Source organism: Felis catus, chromosome F1, assembly GCF_018350175.1.
Source record: "Felis catus isolate Fca126 chromosome F1, F.catus_Fca126_mat1.0, whole genome shotgun sequence".
NCBI lineage: Eukaryota > Metazoa > Chordata > Mammalia > Carnivora > Felidae > Felis > Felis catus.
Window position 1 is genome coordinate 34,989,089 of NC_058384.1, and position 16,662 is coordinate 35,005,750.

Consider the following 16,662-nt stretch of genomic DNA (forward strand, 5'->3'; position numbering starts at 1 on the left):
CCATAAACTTTATAGCTTCCTTCGGTCACCAAGATATTATAAATAGCTAAAAAGTATATAGAATTCTACCCTATTTACTTTGAGTATTTCTCAATAATATTCTTAGTTCAGGAAGTCAAACTTGTTCACATTCCCAGTTTTCAGTGTTCTTGTTTCTAATGTTTAAGGGCTGAGGTAGAATATATATATTTGTAAATGCATTTAACACCCAACCATATATAAAACACATTTTAGAGTTGTTGAAAGAATGAATCTTAAGACTTGGCATTACTCTGTGAACAAAAGAGACTTTAAAATAACTTTATTTTTTTTTATTTTTTTTTTTAACATTTATTTATTTTTGAGACAGGGAGAGACAGAGCATGAACGGGGGAGGGTCAGAGAGAGGGAGACACAGAATCTGAAACAGGCTCCAGGCTCTGAGCTGTCAGCACAGAGCCCGACACGGGGCTCGAACTCACGGACCGTGAGATCATGACCTGAGCTGAAGTTGGCCGCTTAACCGACTGAGCCACCCAGGCGCCCCTAAAATAACTTTCTTTACAAATGCAATGTAATTTATTTTGGACGATAGTTCCCTAGATATGGAGATTTAGTTTAAAAATTATTTCCCCATCTAAATACTCCCAGGGGTATTGTACAGAGTTGCCTTATAAATACAAGTGTTATTTAAGGGAAAACGGGCCAGATGTTCATACCCAAACGCATACACCATTCAAAGCAGCATCAAAGGGTGGGGATTACACTCAAACCACATTGAAATGTCAGCCTTATGGCTTAATGGTTGCATCGTGAGAGTATAAGCACTAGAGAACAGCTTCTGTAGATCTTAAGACTTTAATTGTATCGAAAGATAAAGTGATGCCCTCATTCGTAGAAACCACTTGGTACATCTGCTCTGCCTCAGTGGTTGATCTATTCCAGTAAGTGGTATATTCACCTCTAACCTCTGTTTCACTAAAAGGCAAGGTATACAGATAGCATAATTTAGTACAGGAATTAAATCCAGAGGCCTAGTAGGAAAATGGACAACTAAAAACATAGATTTGTAGTAGCAAGAGACCCTGATCTAGGAAATAAAAGATTCTTTTCAAAATAATTTCACATGTCGGGGTGCCTGGGTGGCTCAGTGGGTTAAGCGTCAGACTTCGGTTCAGGTTATGATCTCAAGATTCGTGAATTTGAACCCCACGTTAAGCTCTGTGCTGACAGCTCGGAGCCTGGAGCCTGCTTCAGATTCTGTGTCTCCCTCTCTGCCCCTTCTCTGCTCATGCTTTGTCTCTCCATCTCTCTCAAAGAGAAACATAAAAAAAAGAACTGTCTCTTTACTTGTTACTGCACTGCTGACCAGCAGGGCCTGGTTATCAAGGGACGTGTCGTGTGAGTTGCAGCCACGAAAGCTGTGGTGCCAAACATGTATATGAGGTCCTTTCTCAGAGACACTGACAATCTGGGGCAGGATAGGCGAGTTCAAGGATGGTGCCTGCCCACCAGTCTCCCCAGTTTCGGGGGGGGGGGGGGATTGCCTTGGGCTCACCGACATGTGTTTAATTAGAAGCCCGTTCCTCAGGCCATAGCTATGCAGATAAGCTAAAAGGCGAGTCACAGAAAGACCGGGATGATTTCAGTTGGCCACCTCTGTGCTGTGTCCTGGGTAGGGCGGCCAGTTAACAACTGTTCCTCCATTTATTCCAGTCCTACGTGACCTGCCAACATAAGCCCTGAGGGCCACCAGACAGGTGCACAAGCTCCTTTTCGGGAGGCACTGGCGATGTGGAGCACGGCAGAGGGAGCGTGAAAGGTCGCTCCGGCCCTCCAAGGTCTGTGGAGAGGACTGCGGCCAGACTTGGGTCTAGGTAGAAGCCTGTCACCTCAGGCCTCAGCTACACAGATAAGCTAATAGGCCTCTTTCCCAGAAAGACTGGGGGTGCATTTCAGACTGCTGTGTCTGTGCTGTACCCTGGAGGGCTGGCCAAAGTAAAACCACATGAGCACTTTAAGAACTGTTTCTCGGTTGGCTGTAGCCTTGTGGACCTAGGCCCCACTGGCTTTCAGAGCCAGATGTTTTGTGGACCCATCTCTGGGGTGCAGGTCTTAAAAGCTGGGGTGCCAGACGTGGGGTTCAAACATTTGGCTTCCCAGGAAGAAGCTCAGAGTTGTGAGCTTCCATCTAACTGTGGGTTGCCACACTGGGGGAGGAGTTTATGGTGAGACACTATCTCCTACTCATTTTTGATGTGGGTTTGTGTTTGTTTGTCTTCTTTTTCTTTTTCAAGTAGGCTCCACACCCAATGTGGGGCTTGAACTCATGACCCTGAGACCAAGAGTCACATGCTCCACTGACTGAGCCAGCCAGGCACCCCTTGATGTGGTTTTGTATCCACCCAATGTAGATTTAGTTTTCAGATCTCCTTCGGAGAGAAACTGTTCTGAACGTGGCTATAGACGTCGTGTGTCGGACAGGAGGTGAGTTCAGGGGATCCTCTCACGTTGCCATCTTGAACCAGAGGCTCAGCTTACAAGACCCATAACTTGGTAGCTAAAGAGATTTTGATTAATACTTGTGAAGGAACCAGCATTTTGATGCAGAGAATTTAAACAAAAAAGGAAAGTGAGGAGCAAAAAGCTATCTTGTCTTGCTTTCGCCACAAAACTTTTTGAGACTTGTAAAAATATTCTACTGACAATATTTCCGACTCATGCTATGTGTATGTGTAATTTAAAAAATGTATGCTACTGATTGACAAATCAAATATGCATATCAAGTGTCCTACAAATATAAGATTGAAGATTCAAGTGGAGGCATTGTGATTTAAAAAAGATAACCAATAACATAAAAGAGTTTGAGCTCGTTATGTGTAGAGAATGTATTTTTATTACATGCCCTAAACCAGATGACTAGTATAAAGGCAAAATATATCATAAACCCATGAATACCAAAAGTCTTAAAATTATTAGGTTTGCTGTGAAAGTCATTTCCAAAACTACAAGGAAAGAAAATTATTGAAAATCAATAAAAATCAAATTTCAAAGTACCTAATCTTAATCTATGCTCCAGGATTTATTCTAAGTCTTTCACTGAATTGAAAAGTATTTCATTAAAATTTAAGTTTGACGTTTAAAAACCCTATTCTCGGGGCGCCTGGGTGGCGCAGTCGGTTAAGCGTCCGACTTCAGCCAGGTCACGATCTCGCGGTCCGGGAGTTTGAGCCCCGCGTCAGGCTCTGGGCTGATGGCTCAGAGCCTGGAGCCTGTTTCCGATTCTGTGTCTCCCTCTCTCTCTGCCCCTCCCCCGTTCATGCTCTGTCTCTCTCTGTCCCAAAAATAAAAACCCTATTCTCCCTAGAAGATACGTACTTGTACACTTTTTTTTTCTATTATAAGTCCCTCCCCCACATTTTTCATTTTTATAGATGAAAACAAAAATAAGGGTAATGAGGTGCCTTGTAAATCTTACCCCTCAGTAATGTTAAGTTTATCCCCAACAGTTTTACTGCAACCTAGTAAATTGAGAGAACGAAAGAGGGAAATCAAACACTGCTGCTTTTCACTCCCCGGTTTAACAAGTAACAGCTCTAAAGGAAAAGAAACCAAACTGGGTCTTCGAAAGAGACACCTGCACAGCTTCTTACAATTCCCTAACTTACCCGGACAAATGGAAACTTTCACCTAAAAACTCCACTGAATACAACTGTCCGAGTCTCCACAGTGAACGGTTCTAAGTTTCATCTTGGCCCCTGGTCCAATTGAGGAAATAGGGGGAAGCTGGGTGGGGAAGGCCCCGTAACGCTCCGTGATTTGCTACAGAACTTAAACCTCAAGTCCCACCCCGCAGAAATTTTTCGTGAAGTCCTAACAGACGAAGCAAGCCTGCGCAGGTCGCTCTGGCCGCCGGGACAGGACAAGCAGCCTAAAATATTGTTAGTAAACAGATGCGACTGGCAGGGCACACTGATGCGGGCTCAGCTTAGGGAAAGATGGCACAGGCACAGGTGCAAATGCTGCACGCACGTAGGTGAGGAGTGAGAAGGACCGGAAGTTAGAAGAAATGTCCTTTAATTTACCCTTTCTTTCTTTGAAGACATCTGTACAGGCAGGTGCAAAGTACTGCAAGGCCGACAACTACAAGAAACCAGAAACAAACGACATGTAACTGAGAGCTATTTGCCAAGATTCAAAATGTAGCAGCAGAAATAAGTATGTTTTGGTTACATTTCAGGGTCAGAAAATGCTACTTCATTTAAGCTCATATATATTCATATTCCATCTAGACTCTTCACTATCAGAAGTTCGTGAACAGTCCACAGTAAGTCAGGGAAGAATCCTTGCTTAGTTTAGAAAAGTACCCAAAGCATATTTGGGACGCAGGGTCATGACTAATCATCCTGAAAACACATGGAGTATTTAGGTTTGTTACTAAGTGGACAAGTGGAATATAAAAGAATATACATTCACCAGCAAAACGTGTAGTATCATATACAAGGTCAGACTGTTCTAGACTGCTGTACTTCATTTCAAGCTATAAAAACCACAGAAACTGAAAAGTCACTTAAAAAAATAACGCACTTCCTCGCAATACTATTTTGATTTAAGTGGCATTGAAGTTTGGGCTACTTACGGATAGTAAGAATAATCACAGCAATGATACCTGCATCTGGGAAAACATGAAAACAGTTTGAAGATAATTGAGCGCACAAGGGTCCCAGAGAGTAGTCGCATTTAATCTTGCTCAGATCATACACTACATCTATACACGACAGCAAAGAAAGAGTTCCTCAGCGTGGTTTTAGCACGACTGCTAGTGTGTCCAGATCATTCCGATCACAGAGCCCTTGGACTCTGATCCCACATCCAGGGGCCATCTTGTGAAACTCTTAATTGGAATCGCTTTTCATTGTTTTGTGTTGTGGCTACTACACCAGGTTATTTAGTAAAGCTTATTGGGCACTTAGAATTCCCTACATGGGAGGAAATTACCTACATGTGTCTACACATAAGTACCACTTATGTTTATCATGTTATCTGGACTACTAAAATCACTATCAGTGTCAAATTTCGTGAAACTTGGTTCCTTCCTTAACTACAAATAATTGGAACATGATAGCTATTTCTATATAGAACTCCAAGGTTTCATAAGGAAGAGTAATTAATAGCCAAAATAATACCTAATTCCTCCAGTTCTTGAAATAATGCTGATTCATTGGGCTCAGGATAGCCTGGGGGGCAAAATGGAAAAAAAGAAGAAAGACTAAACCTTAAAGATCCATAAATTCACTGGTTTTTATTTTTTGCTTTTGTATGAAACTGCTAATAATTTCATTTTCCTTATATATTAATGTTTCTTAATACAAATCTCATAAGTTATAAATTTATATTTGATGTCACCAACAATCTTCTTCCTGTACATTGGTATTTCCTGTGACAAGATTCTGCAGTATGGCAAGCAAATTTATCACCACCGCATCCTCAAAATTAGCCCGAATTCAACATGAGTCTACTTAAAATTAAAAGATAGAGGAGGACTTTAAAACAATTTAGAAGTTGATCAGGAATAGAAAGACTCTTCAACATAATAAAAGCCATTTATGAAAAACCCATAGCCAACATCATATTTAAGACTGCAAGTTTTCCTTTAAGATCAGGAACAGGACAGGGTGCTTATGTTTGTCACTTCTATTCAACATAAATACTGCAAGTTCATATTAGAGCAATTAGGTAAAAAAAATAAAAAGCATCCAAATTGGGAAGAAATAAGATGATCTCTGTTCACACATGACATGATCTTTTACATAGAAAACTCTAAAGATCACACACACACACACACACACACACACACACACACACACACCTAGTACAACCAACAAATGAATTCAGTAAAGTTGCAGGATACAAAATCAACATGCAAAAATCAATTGTGTTTTGGGGTGCCTGGGTGGCTCAGTCGGTTGAGTGTCCAACTTCAGCTCAGGTCATAATCTCACACTCCGTGGGTTCCAGCCTTGCGTCGGGCTCTGTGCTGACAGCTCAGAGCCTGGAGCTGCTTCGGATTCTGTGTCTCCCCCTCTGGCTGCCCCTCCCCTGTTCATGCTCTGTCTCTCTCTGTCTCAAAAATAAATAAAAACATTAAAAAAAATACAAGTTGATGGGGAGTGTGAGGGAGGGGTGGGCGGGTGATGGGTATTGAGGAGGGCACCTGTTAGGATGAGCACTGGGTGTTTTATGGAAACCAACTTGACAATAAATTTAATATTTAAAAAAAATAATAATAATAAATAAATTTAAAAAATCAATTGTGTTTCTACACACTAACAGTAAGCAATGTAAAAAGGAAATTAAGAAAACAATTCCATTTACAATTGAATGAAAAGGAGCTACCCTATGACCTGACAATTGCACTACTAGATATTTATCCAGAGCATAAAAAATGCTGATTCAAAGGGGCACACGCACCCCGATGTTTATGGAAGCACTATTGACAATAACGAAATTATGGAAAGATGCCCATTGACTGATGAATAGATAAAGAAGATAAGGAATATATTTAAAATGGAATATTACTCAGTGATTTAAAACAATGACACCCTGCCCTTTGCAACAATGTGGATGGAACTAGAACGAATACATCCAATACGTGCGAAGCAAAATAAGTCAGTTGGAGAAAGACAAATATATTATTTCACTCATTTGTGGAATTTAAGAAGCAAAACAGATGAACATAGGGGAAGAGAAGGAAAAGTAAGAAAAACAGAGAGGGAGGCAAACCATAAGAGACCCTTTTTAAAAAATGTTTGTTTATTTTTCTAAAAATAATTTATTGTCAAGTTAGCTAACATACAGTGCATACAGTGTGCTCTTGGTTTGGGGAGTAGATTCTCATGATTTCTTGCTTACATACAACACCCAGTGCTCATCTTAACAAGTGCCCTCTTTAATGCCCATTACCCATTTCCTCCTCCCTCCTGCCTCCCCCTCAACCCTCAGTTCGTTCTCTGTATGTAACAGTCTCTTATGGTTTGCCTCCCTGTCTCTTTGTAACTATTTTTTCCCCTTCCCTTCCCCCATGGTCTTCTGTGAAGTTTCTCAAGTTCCACGTATGAGGGAAAACATATGGTATCTGTATTTCTCTGACTGACTTATTTCACTTAGCATAATACCTTCCAGTTCCATCCATGTAGTTGCAAATGGCCAGATTTCATTCTTTCTCATTGCCAAGTAGTAATCCACTGTATCTATAAACCACATCTTTATCCATTCGTCAGTTGATGGACACTCAACAATGTGGCTATTGTTGATAGTGCTGCTATAAGGAGACTCTTAAATACAGAGAACAAACTGAGGATTGCTGGAGGGGTGGTTGGTGGGAGGATGGGCTAAATGGGTGATGGGCACTAAGGAAGGCACTTGATGGGATGAGCACTAGGTGTTATACGTAAGTGATGAATCACGAAATTCTATTCCTGAAACCATAATTACACTATAGTTAACTAACTTGGATTTAAATAAAATTCTAAAAAAATAATAAAAGACTTTGGAATAAACTTCACAAAGGAGGTAAAAGATTTGTACACTGAAAACTATAAAACACCACTGTAAGAAATTTAAAAAGACATAAGTAAATGGAAAGAAATCCTGTGTTCATGGAATGGAGGACCTAATAAAGTTAAGATGCCAATGTGATATGAAGCAACCTACAGATGAAGTGCAACCCACCAAAAGCCTAATGACGCTCTTTGCAGAAATAGAAAAATCCATTTGAAAATTCATATGGAATCTCAAGGCACGAGGAATAGTTAAAGCAATCATGAAAAGAGAGAGCAAAGTTGGAAGGACTTGTACTTCCTGATTTCAAAACTTGCTACAAGTACAATAATCAGAACAGAATGGCACTGGAATAAAGCAGGGCACCTGGGTGGCTCAGTCAGGTAAGGGTCTGACCCTTGATTTTAGCTCATGTCATGATCTCATGGTTTGTGAGTTCAAGCTCCATGTCAGACTCTGAGCTGATGTCATGAAGCCTGCTTGGGATTTTCTCTCTCCCTTTGTCTCTGCCCTTCCCCTGCTCTCTCTCTTTCAAAAGTAAATAAACATTAAAAAAAAAAAAAGACAGACATACAGACCAATGGAATAGAAGAGAGGCCACAAAATAAACCTTTGCATATATAGTCAAATAATTCTCTACGAGGGTGCTATCAAAATTCAATAGGGAAAGAGCAAACTTCTCACAAATGGTTTTGAAAACTGGATATCCACATACACAAAAGGATGAATTTTAACACTTGCCATACACCAAACACAAAAGTTAATTCAAAATCGATCAAAGACCCTAAATATCTAAAACCATAAAACTCTTAGAAGAAAATAAGAGTTCAGGCTTCATGATGTTGGATCTGGTAACGTCTTATTGAATGTGACACCAAAAGCATAGGCAACAAAAGGAAAAACCAAACAAATTAGACTACATTAAAACTAAAAACTTTTGGGGCGCCTGAGTGGCTCAGTCGGTTGAGCGTCCGACTTCAGCTCAGGTCACGATCTCACGGTTCGTGAGTTCGAGCCCCGCGTCGGGCTCTGGGCTGATGGCTCAGAGCCTGGAGCCTGCTTCCGATTCTGTGCCTCCCTCTCTCTCTGCCCCTCCCCCATTCATGCTCTGTCTCTCTCTGTCTCAAAAATAAATAAACATTAAAAAAAAAACTAAAAACTTTTGTGCATCAAAGGACACTAACAATAGAGTGAAAAAACAACCCACAGAACGGGAAAAAAAAAAAACATTTGAAAATCATATATCTAATAAGGGATTGAGATCCAAAATATAAAATGAGCTCCTAAAACTCAAAAACAAGACAGAAAAACAACCCATTAAAAATGGACAAAGGACTTGAATAGACATTTCTCCAAAGAAGATATACAAATGGCCATTAAGCACACAAGAAGATGCTCAACACATTATTAATTGTTAAGGAAATGCAAGTAAAAACCACAATATACCTCATGTATATTACCTAACATATATTATGATGGTTATTACCAAAAAGCAGAAAATAATACATGTTGATAGAGGTCAAGAAATTGAAACTTTTTCAAATTAAAACAACAACAACAAAAAAAAGAAATTTAAATTTTTTTTGAGAGAGAGAGAGACAGCACAGGCAATAGAGGTAGAGAATCCCAAGCAGGCTCTATACCCAGTGTGGAGCCTGACACAGGGCTGATCTCATGATACTGAGATCATAACGTGAACCGAAACCAAGAGTTGGACGCTTAACCGAGTGAGTCACCTAGGCACCCCACAAAATCGGAACTTTTGTTGCTGATGGGAATGTAAAATGGTATAGCCACTATGGAAGACAGTATGGTTGTTCCTCGAAAAAGTAAACACCGAATTGTCATATAACCAGCAATTCTCCTAGATATATAGCACCCCAAAATTGCAAACAGGGGCCCAAAATTAAAACTTTTCAATTGTTAAGTTCACAATTGAAAGTAGGACTCAAACACTTGAAAGCCAATATTCAGAGATACATTATTCAGAGTAGCCAAAATGTGGAAAAAACCCAAGCAAGTGTCTTTTCAACAGATGAATGAACAAACAAAATGTACAAAACAATGGAATATTATTCAGCCATAGAAAGGAATGAAGTTCTGATACATGCTGCAAGGTGGATGAACCTTGAAAACATTATGCTACATGAAATACGGCAGAAATGATTCCACTTCTATGAGGTAGCTCGACTAGTCAAATTTATAAAGACAGAAAACAGAATGGTTACCAGGGATGGGGTGGGGGGGGGCGGGGGCGGATTGAGTTATTGTTCAATGTGTATAAGGTTTCAATTTGAGATGATGAAAAAGTTTGGGGGATAGTGCTGGTTACAAACAATGTGGATGCACTTTATGCCACTGAAATGTACACTGAAAATGGTTAAAACAGTAATAAAATATAATACAAGTTTATCTAGAAAAACTAATATACAGAATAGTCTAAATGTTGCTGAAAAGGAAGTGTTCTGCCAGATATTAAAACAAATTATAGTGGGGCACCTGGATGGCTCAGCTCAGGTCACGACATCATGGTTCGCAGGTTCAAGCCCCACGTCGGGCTCCATGCGGTCAGTGAGGAGCCTGCTTGGGATTCTCTCTCTCTCCCTCTCTCTCTCCCCCTCCTCTGCTCTGCTCTCACTCTCTCCCTCTCAAAATAAGTAAACTTAAATAAAAATTTTTAAAAACCCAAAACATTTCATAGTATTATAGTGGGGGAAAAATGACTCAGAATGGCCAGAATTCAAGGAAACATAAAGATGACTGGAAAACAGTTGGAGAGAGGACTTCTTCAACAGATGTTGCTATTTCACCATTACAAGGGGGTGGGTAGAGTGGAGAGGAGACCTATCTCACTCCATTTGTCAGAATGAATTTCAGAGGCACCAATGATTTAAATGCAGAGAATACAATCAGAACACAGGGTTGAAATGTTTATAAAGTTTTAGCATGGGAAAAGCCTAAAGCTTTTATAAGACAGGCAAAACACACACAGCCATTAGGGAGAAGATCGATACGTCCATCAGTCCATCTACTTATTGATGTAAAATTTCTATACATGTAAAAAAGACCACTAACAGAATACTTAAATAAATAAATACGGTATACATTTCAAAGTCATCATTGGAAAGAATGACAATAAATCTAAATACAACCCCAATATAAGACATTCAATGGGAAAAGGGCAAGTTTCAAAAAATTACATACAAGATGATGTCAATTTTGTTTAAGATAAAAGAAAAAATGCCCAACTATATGTATCTAAGGATGTATCTAAAGACTAAAGTAATTCTTCACTCTGTATACTTTCACAATGTTTGAAAATTTATAAAAACATATCATCCATTTACCACTCATGTAACAAAATGTTACAAAAAGCCATCTATAACCAATAGTACACCATAAAAATCTTGAAAGGAAACTGACCAGTGAAAATAAGGCCCCAAAGCCCCTGAAAAAATGTTCACTTCGTATTAAAAGTGTTTTAACTTACAATGAACTCTCACAAATCAACAAGAAAAATATTTTAGAAATCTAATTTTTAAAAAATGAGCAAAGGGCCTGGATAAATCAAAGTGGGGCAAAAAAGTTCAAATTCTTTGATGATAATTAAAGAAATGCAAATTAGAACAAGACACAACGTGGCACTCATCACCTTATCAAGTTGTTAACTATATAAGCAGGAGGAAGAATTACTGAACCTGGATACTTTGAAACCGGAGGTTTGGTTGGATGAGTAGGCTTGAAACCTGGAAAAGTAAATTGGATACAATTCACTAGCCTTATCAACACAAAATTATGGATTTAATTTTGAATTATTTTCAAAAAAGACTCATTATTTCTCAAAATGAAAAATACAAATACTTTCCAAAGTTTGCAATTCTACTGCTGGGAATGTAGTCTAATGTATATTTGCACAAGTTCATAAGCATGTATGACTAAGAATGTTCCCTACAACTTTGTATTTTATATGGAAATCCTAGAAGATGACTAATAATAAATCATAAAAATAATGTGTTCAGAGTAAACACACATATCTTTAAAAAAAAAAAAAACCATCCAAGTCGTATCATACTACATAAGAAGGTGTACCTTTTTCTCTTCTGCCTTGTATTTCCTGGACTTAAAAAATATTTGCACATTTAGATATGCTTTAACACCATTATCTGTTGCTGGTCCTTTTGATACAGTCTTTCTGATACAGTCTTTTTTCTGATGAAAAAAAAATGATTGACAATCCCATGGAGAGTTTTGATTTTGATTTTTTAAAAAGGATCCCTGTAGTTTGTCCTCTTTATAAGCTTTTTCTTACAAGTTTTCTTCTAAAAACTAAACTGTATCAGTGTTTTATAAGTCCTTTATGAAATGCTTATGGTTCAACTCTTTCAAAAGAGCATATCAACAAACATAGGATACAACACAGTGCATATACTCACTAGGATCATGTAAGTAAATACGGATGGTTCATGGAGTATAAATTTCATATACAATCTTAATAAATCAGTCCACCAAAAAAACCATTTTCTTTCCCTCCAAACCTCATAGCCCTCAACTAAAGCACACAAGGAGGGTATCAGGTACTAGGTTTACAGGAATTATTTAAAAAATATATTATAATTACCGTATTAACATGCATAATTCCACAAATCCTTTAAAATACTATGGCCATAGGAAATATACAAACAAATTAAAAGCTATTAATCATGATGTGTTTGAGTTCAACACTTTCAAAAAACGGGAAGCTAAAGTCCACAGAAATGAGGTTACTTGAGTAAGCTGAGCCAAACTAGGACCTTAGTGAGGTCGCCCAGGATAATGTTCTTCCCACTATTCCTGTTGTCTCTTGCTTCTGATGGAAAGAGAGGCCAAAGATAGGAGCACTGAAATCAGGAAGATATTTCCTTCCAACGTAGTAAAAATAATCTTTCAAGTCTTGAACAAAGTAGCTGACCTATAGGAAATCCTTCATTTCATTTCATTTCAATGAATAAGGATTTTTCCTGCCTTTCAGTTGCTATGAAGTTTAGGTGCAGTTGCCAAATAAAAATGCCCAGTAAAGGGAAAAAGAAAAATTGTATGAAGTTGGAAGGGGTGGGGGTGGGGGAGGACATACAGGTCTTATTTGGAGACAGCAGGTATTTCCCAGTTTAAATTGTGCTACATAAAAAACAACAAACTAAACTGGTTGTAGTCCAGCAAGTGAAACATAGTCCTAGACCAGGAAGATACCCTGGGAGCAAACTGATCACTTTAAAAAAAAAAAAAAGAAACAGCAAAGTCGACCCAGAAAACACACATGTTAAAAAACAGAAGCCATAAGCCTTCCTCTTCACTGATACTAATTCGAGTGCTGCTATAAGTCATATGAGCTACCTTTACAAGCTCCCCATATGCCAGGCACTATGCTAAGTGTTAAATGCATCCCACTTAAACGGTATGTAACCTTCCCAAGTTTACATACCTGTTTATATCTGTGGACTCTGCCAAATAATTTTAGAAAAACTAAATAGAACTAAAATGGCTGTAAATACATCCTTCACCCTTTCACTACTCAAAATGTGAATGACTATAAATCACATAAATGTAAAGGATTGTTGTAAAATATAAGCAGGAAAGTACAAATCGGAATGACTCAAAATTAGAGGTTTTATTTTGGGAGAAATCTGTACCGAAAAACGAAATAATGTAGAATCAACGACTTCAGAATTATTGGCTTCATTTCATTTATATAAATGAGTATTATTCTTTTATTCTTGACTTATAAGTGTAAATAAATGTGCGTAAAATTCTTTTAGTCTTGACTTACAAATGTAAAAAATTCTCATGCTTCAGTCTACTCTAAAAGTGGTTGCTAGGGGCGCCTGGGTGGCTCAGTCGGTTGAGCGTCCGGCTTCGGCTCAGGTCATGATCTCACGGTTTGTGAGTTGGAGCCCCGAGTCGGGCTCTATGCTGACAGCTCAGAGCCTGGAGCCTGTTTCAGATTCCCTCTCTCTCTGCTCCTACCCTGCTCACATTCTGTATCTCTCTCTCTCTCTCTCTCTCTCAAAAATAAACATTAAAAAATTAAAATAAATAAATAAATAAAAAATAAAAGTGGTTGCTATACATTTTTACACATAAAAATACTAAATGAGAAATTTGTATGTGATGTAGATAACATGGAAAGACCCTATGAAAACTTACAAAATCACAACATAGGAATGATGTCATATCTCCATCATGTAAATAAATACAAGATGGAACAAAATACTAAATTTTTAAAAATTATTCGTTTTCACTGATATTTCATGTCAAAAAAATTAAAACTAAAAAGATGGAAAAAAAAACACATTTGTACCTTTAATACATGTCGGCATCTCAGGTTCCCAAGTATTTCTCCCACCACAGAACACTGGGTTGCTGCCATTAAGGTAGAAACCTGGGAGGCATTCAAATAGAACCACTGCTTGGTAGGAATAGGTTTCTCTGACTCCTGATACCAGTCTTCCATTCACAAGTACTGGATGTTCACATCTGACCACTGAAAAGTACAGAAACTCTAGAATTAATGGAAAGCTGCTTTAACATAGGATTAGGAAATATAGCGCCAAGTAGTAATTTCCAGCGGGAAGAAACATACAAGGAATGAAAGGCAAGGTGTTAAAAGAAAAAAAATACCCAAGAAACCTTTATACATATGCACATTTTAATTCCAAGGAAATGGATTTAGAGAAATCTAATAACTTTTTTCCACCTAGAAAGACTGTCATTAGAATTTATTGACTTTCCTACATTTTCTTCCATTACTGACAGTTTTTTTTACATTTATTTATTTTTTGAGAGACATAGAGAGACAGAGCACAAGTTGGGGAGGGGCAGAGAGAGAAGGAGACACAGAATCCAAAGCAGGCTCCAGGCTGCGAGCCATCAGCACAGAGCCCGATGTGGGGCTCGAACTCATGAACTGTGAGATCATGACCTGAGCTGAAGTCAGACGCTCAACCGACTAAGCCACCCAGGCGTCCCTCCATTACTGACAATTTTTGAGAAAGGTCTGACCACCACATACAAATTCGAGGCAAGTTTTGATCTTCATCAATTCTAGGGATTTTTTTTAAAGGTCATGCTGACACTGGCTGCAGTACCCTGCTTTTCTAGAAAGGTAGGAATGACTTTTCTGAGAAGGTAATACTCGAGTTCAGATTTAAAAGTTGAAAAGCAAGTAGCCATGCCAAGATATGCAAAAAGAAAGTGCTCAGGTAGCAACAACATACACAAATGGGATGTTCAAGAAACAGAAAGGCCAGTGGAGTTAGGGCAGTGTTTTCCAAACATCTTGGCCTGCAAGCCAGAGATCGAAAGGCACATTTTACATCATAAACCAGTATATAAGCACACAGGCCTGAAATACAGGTCAGCCTCATACCAGCGTGCTCTCCTGTTTCCCATTCTACTCCACCTCTTGGGAAGTAAACTACTGCTCATGACCTGATAGATTCATTTCAGAATTTATTAATTAATCTATTAATCTTTTCACCGTTGTGCAAAACCACTGTTAACTGCAATAATGATTTTCTTTATGTTATGTTGGCTAGACACAATTTACGTATAGCAAAGCTTGTCCTCTTAAGTGGACAGCTGTATGAGGTTTGACAGAGGCAAATAATTATGTAATTACCACAATAAAGACACAGAAAAGCTCCATTGCCCCCCAACATTTCCTCATGCCTCTTTGTGATCAACCCTTCCCACCCCCACAACCACCTTCACCAACCAGCCAAACACTGGTCTGTTGTCTATTCCTAAAGAGTCGCTTTTCCAGAATGTCATAAGGGGATCACGGCCTCTGAGTATGAGTTATTTCACTCAGCATCATGCATTTGAGAGTCATTCCTATTGCTGCATGGGTTAGAGCTCACTCCTTTCGATTGCTGAGTATAATTGCATTGTATGGACATACCATGGTGGTTTGCCATTCACCAGCTAAAGGGCTAGTGGGTTGTCTCCGGTGCGGGACAATTACGACTAAGGCAGCTGAATATTCTCACACAGGTTTCTATGTGAACATGTTTTCATTTACTTGGATTGATGAGTTGTATGGTAAGTATATGTTTAGCTTTATGAAAAATGTAAAAATATATTCCAAGTGGTCATATACCACTTTGTATTCTTACTAGCAATGTGTGAAAATTCCAATTGTTTTACATCATTGCTGGTACATGGTATTGTTAGTTTTTTGTATTCAATTTCAGTTCTTTTATTAGGGGTGTTGAGTGGTATCTCTTTGTGGTTTTAAATTACATCTCTGTAATCACTAATTATATTGAGAAATTTTCATGTGCTTTTTTGTCTTCCATATATCATGTTTGTTGAAATAGGTCTACTCAAATATTTTATCCATTTTTTTTTTAAATTGGCTTGTTTTCTATGATCGAGCTTGGAGAATTCTTTATGTATCATAGATAAAAGTTATTATTTGATATATGCTTTGCTAATATTTTTTCCCAGTCTATTGCTAATTTTTTCCCCATTCCTTTAACACTTTTTTTGCAGACCAGAAGTCTCGAATTTGGAACATCCAAGTTTTTTTCTTTAAAGGATCACACACTTTATGGGTGGTATTTAAGAAATTTTTGGCTAGGTCACAAGTATTTTGTATGTTCTCTTGCAAAAATCTTACGGTTTTAGGTTTTACGTGTAATTCTATGATCCATTTTTTCCCAAAGTTTATTTATTTTTAATTTTTTAATTTAATTTAATTTTATTTTATTTTTTAATTTTTTTTAACGTTTTATTTATTTTTGAGAGAGGGAGAGACAGCATGAACAGGGGAGGGTCAGAGAGAGGGAGACACAGAATCTGAAACAGGCTCCAGGCTCTGAGCTGTCAGCACAGAGCCCGACGCGGGGCTCGAACCCACGGACTGTGAGATCATGACCTGAGCTGAAATCGGCTGCTTAACCGACTGAGCCACCCAGGCGCCCCTAATTTTTTAATTTTAATTGCTCTTTTATTTTTTTAGCATGAGAATTACACATCACAGCTCAGCATGTAGAATTCATTATCCAAGGAAATAGAAGTCATTTTTAGTTTTTTCCTTTTTTATATATTTTTAAATTTATTTATTTAAATTCAAGTTAGTTAACA

General features: G+C 38.3%; 1 protein-coding gene across 5 annotated transcripts in view; it reads right to left on the reverse strand.

The window, feature by feature from the left end:
• LOC101094152 (membrane cofactor protein) overlaps positions 1 to 16,662 on the reverse strand; it is a 55,721-nt gene that overhangs the window by 19,595 nt on the left and 19,464 nt on the right. For 3 of the 5 annotated variants that reach the window (XM_023247355.2, XM_045048885.1, XM_023247354.2), the window contains 5 exons: positions 13,874 to 14,056; positions 11,238 to 11,285; positions 5,166 to 5,216; positions 4,619 to 4,654; positions 4,065 to 4,122 (listed from right to left, as the gene is read on the reverse strand). In XM_023247355.2, coding sequence (XP_023103123.2) covers positions 4,065 to 4,122; positions 4,619 to 4,654; positions 5,166 to 5,216; positions 11,238 to 11,285; positions 13,874 to 14,056 — 376 coding nt within the window. Of the gene's footprint in view, positions 1 to 4,039; positions 4,123 to 4,618; positions 4,655 to 5,165; positions 5,217 to 11,191; positions 11,286 to 13,873; positions 14,057 to 16,662 lie in introns of those variants that run through there. The other 2 variants (XM_045048884.1, XM_045048886.1) reach the window with 2 other exon arrangements.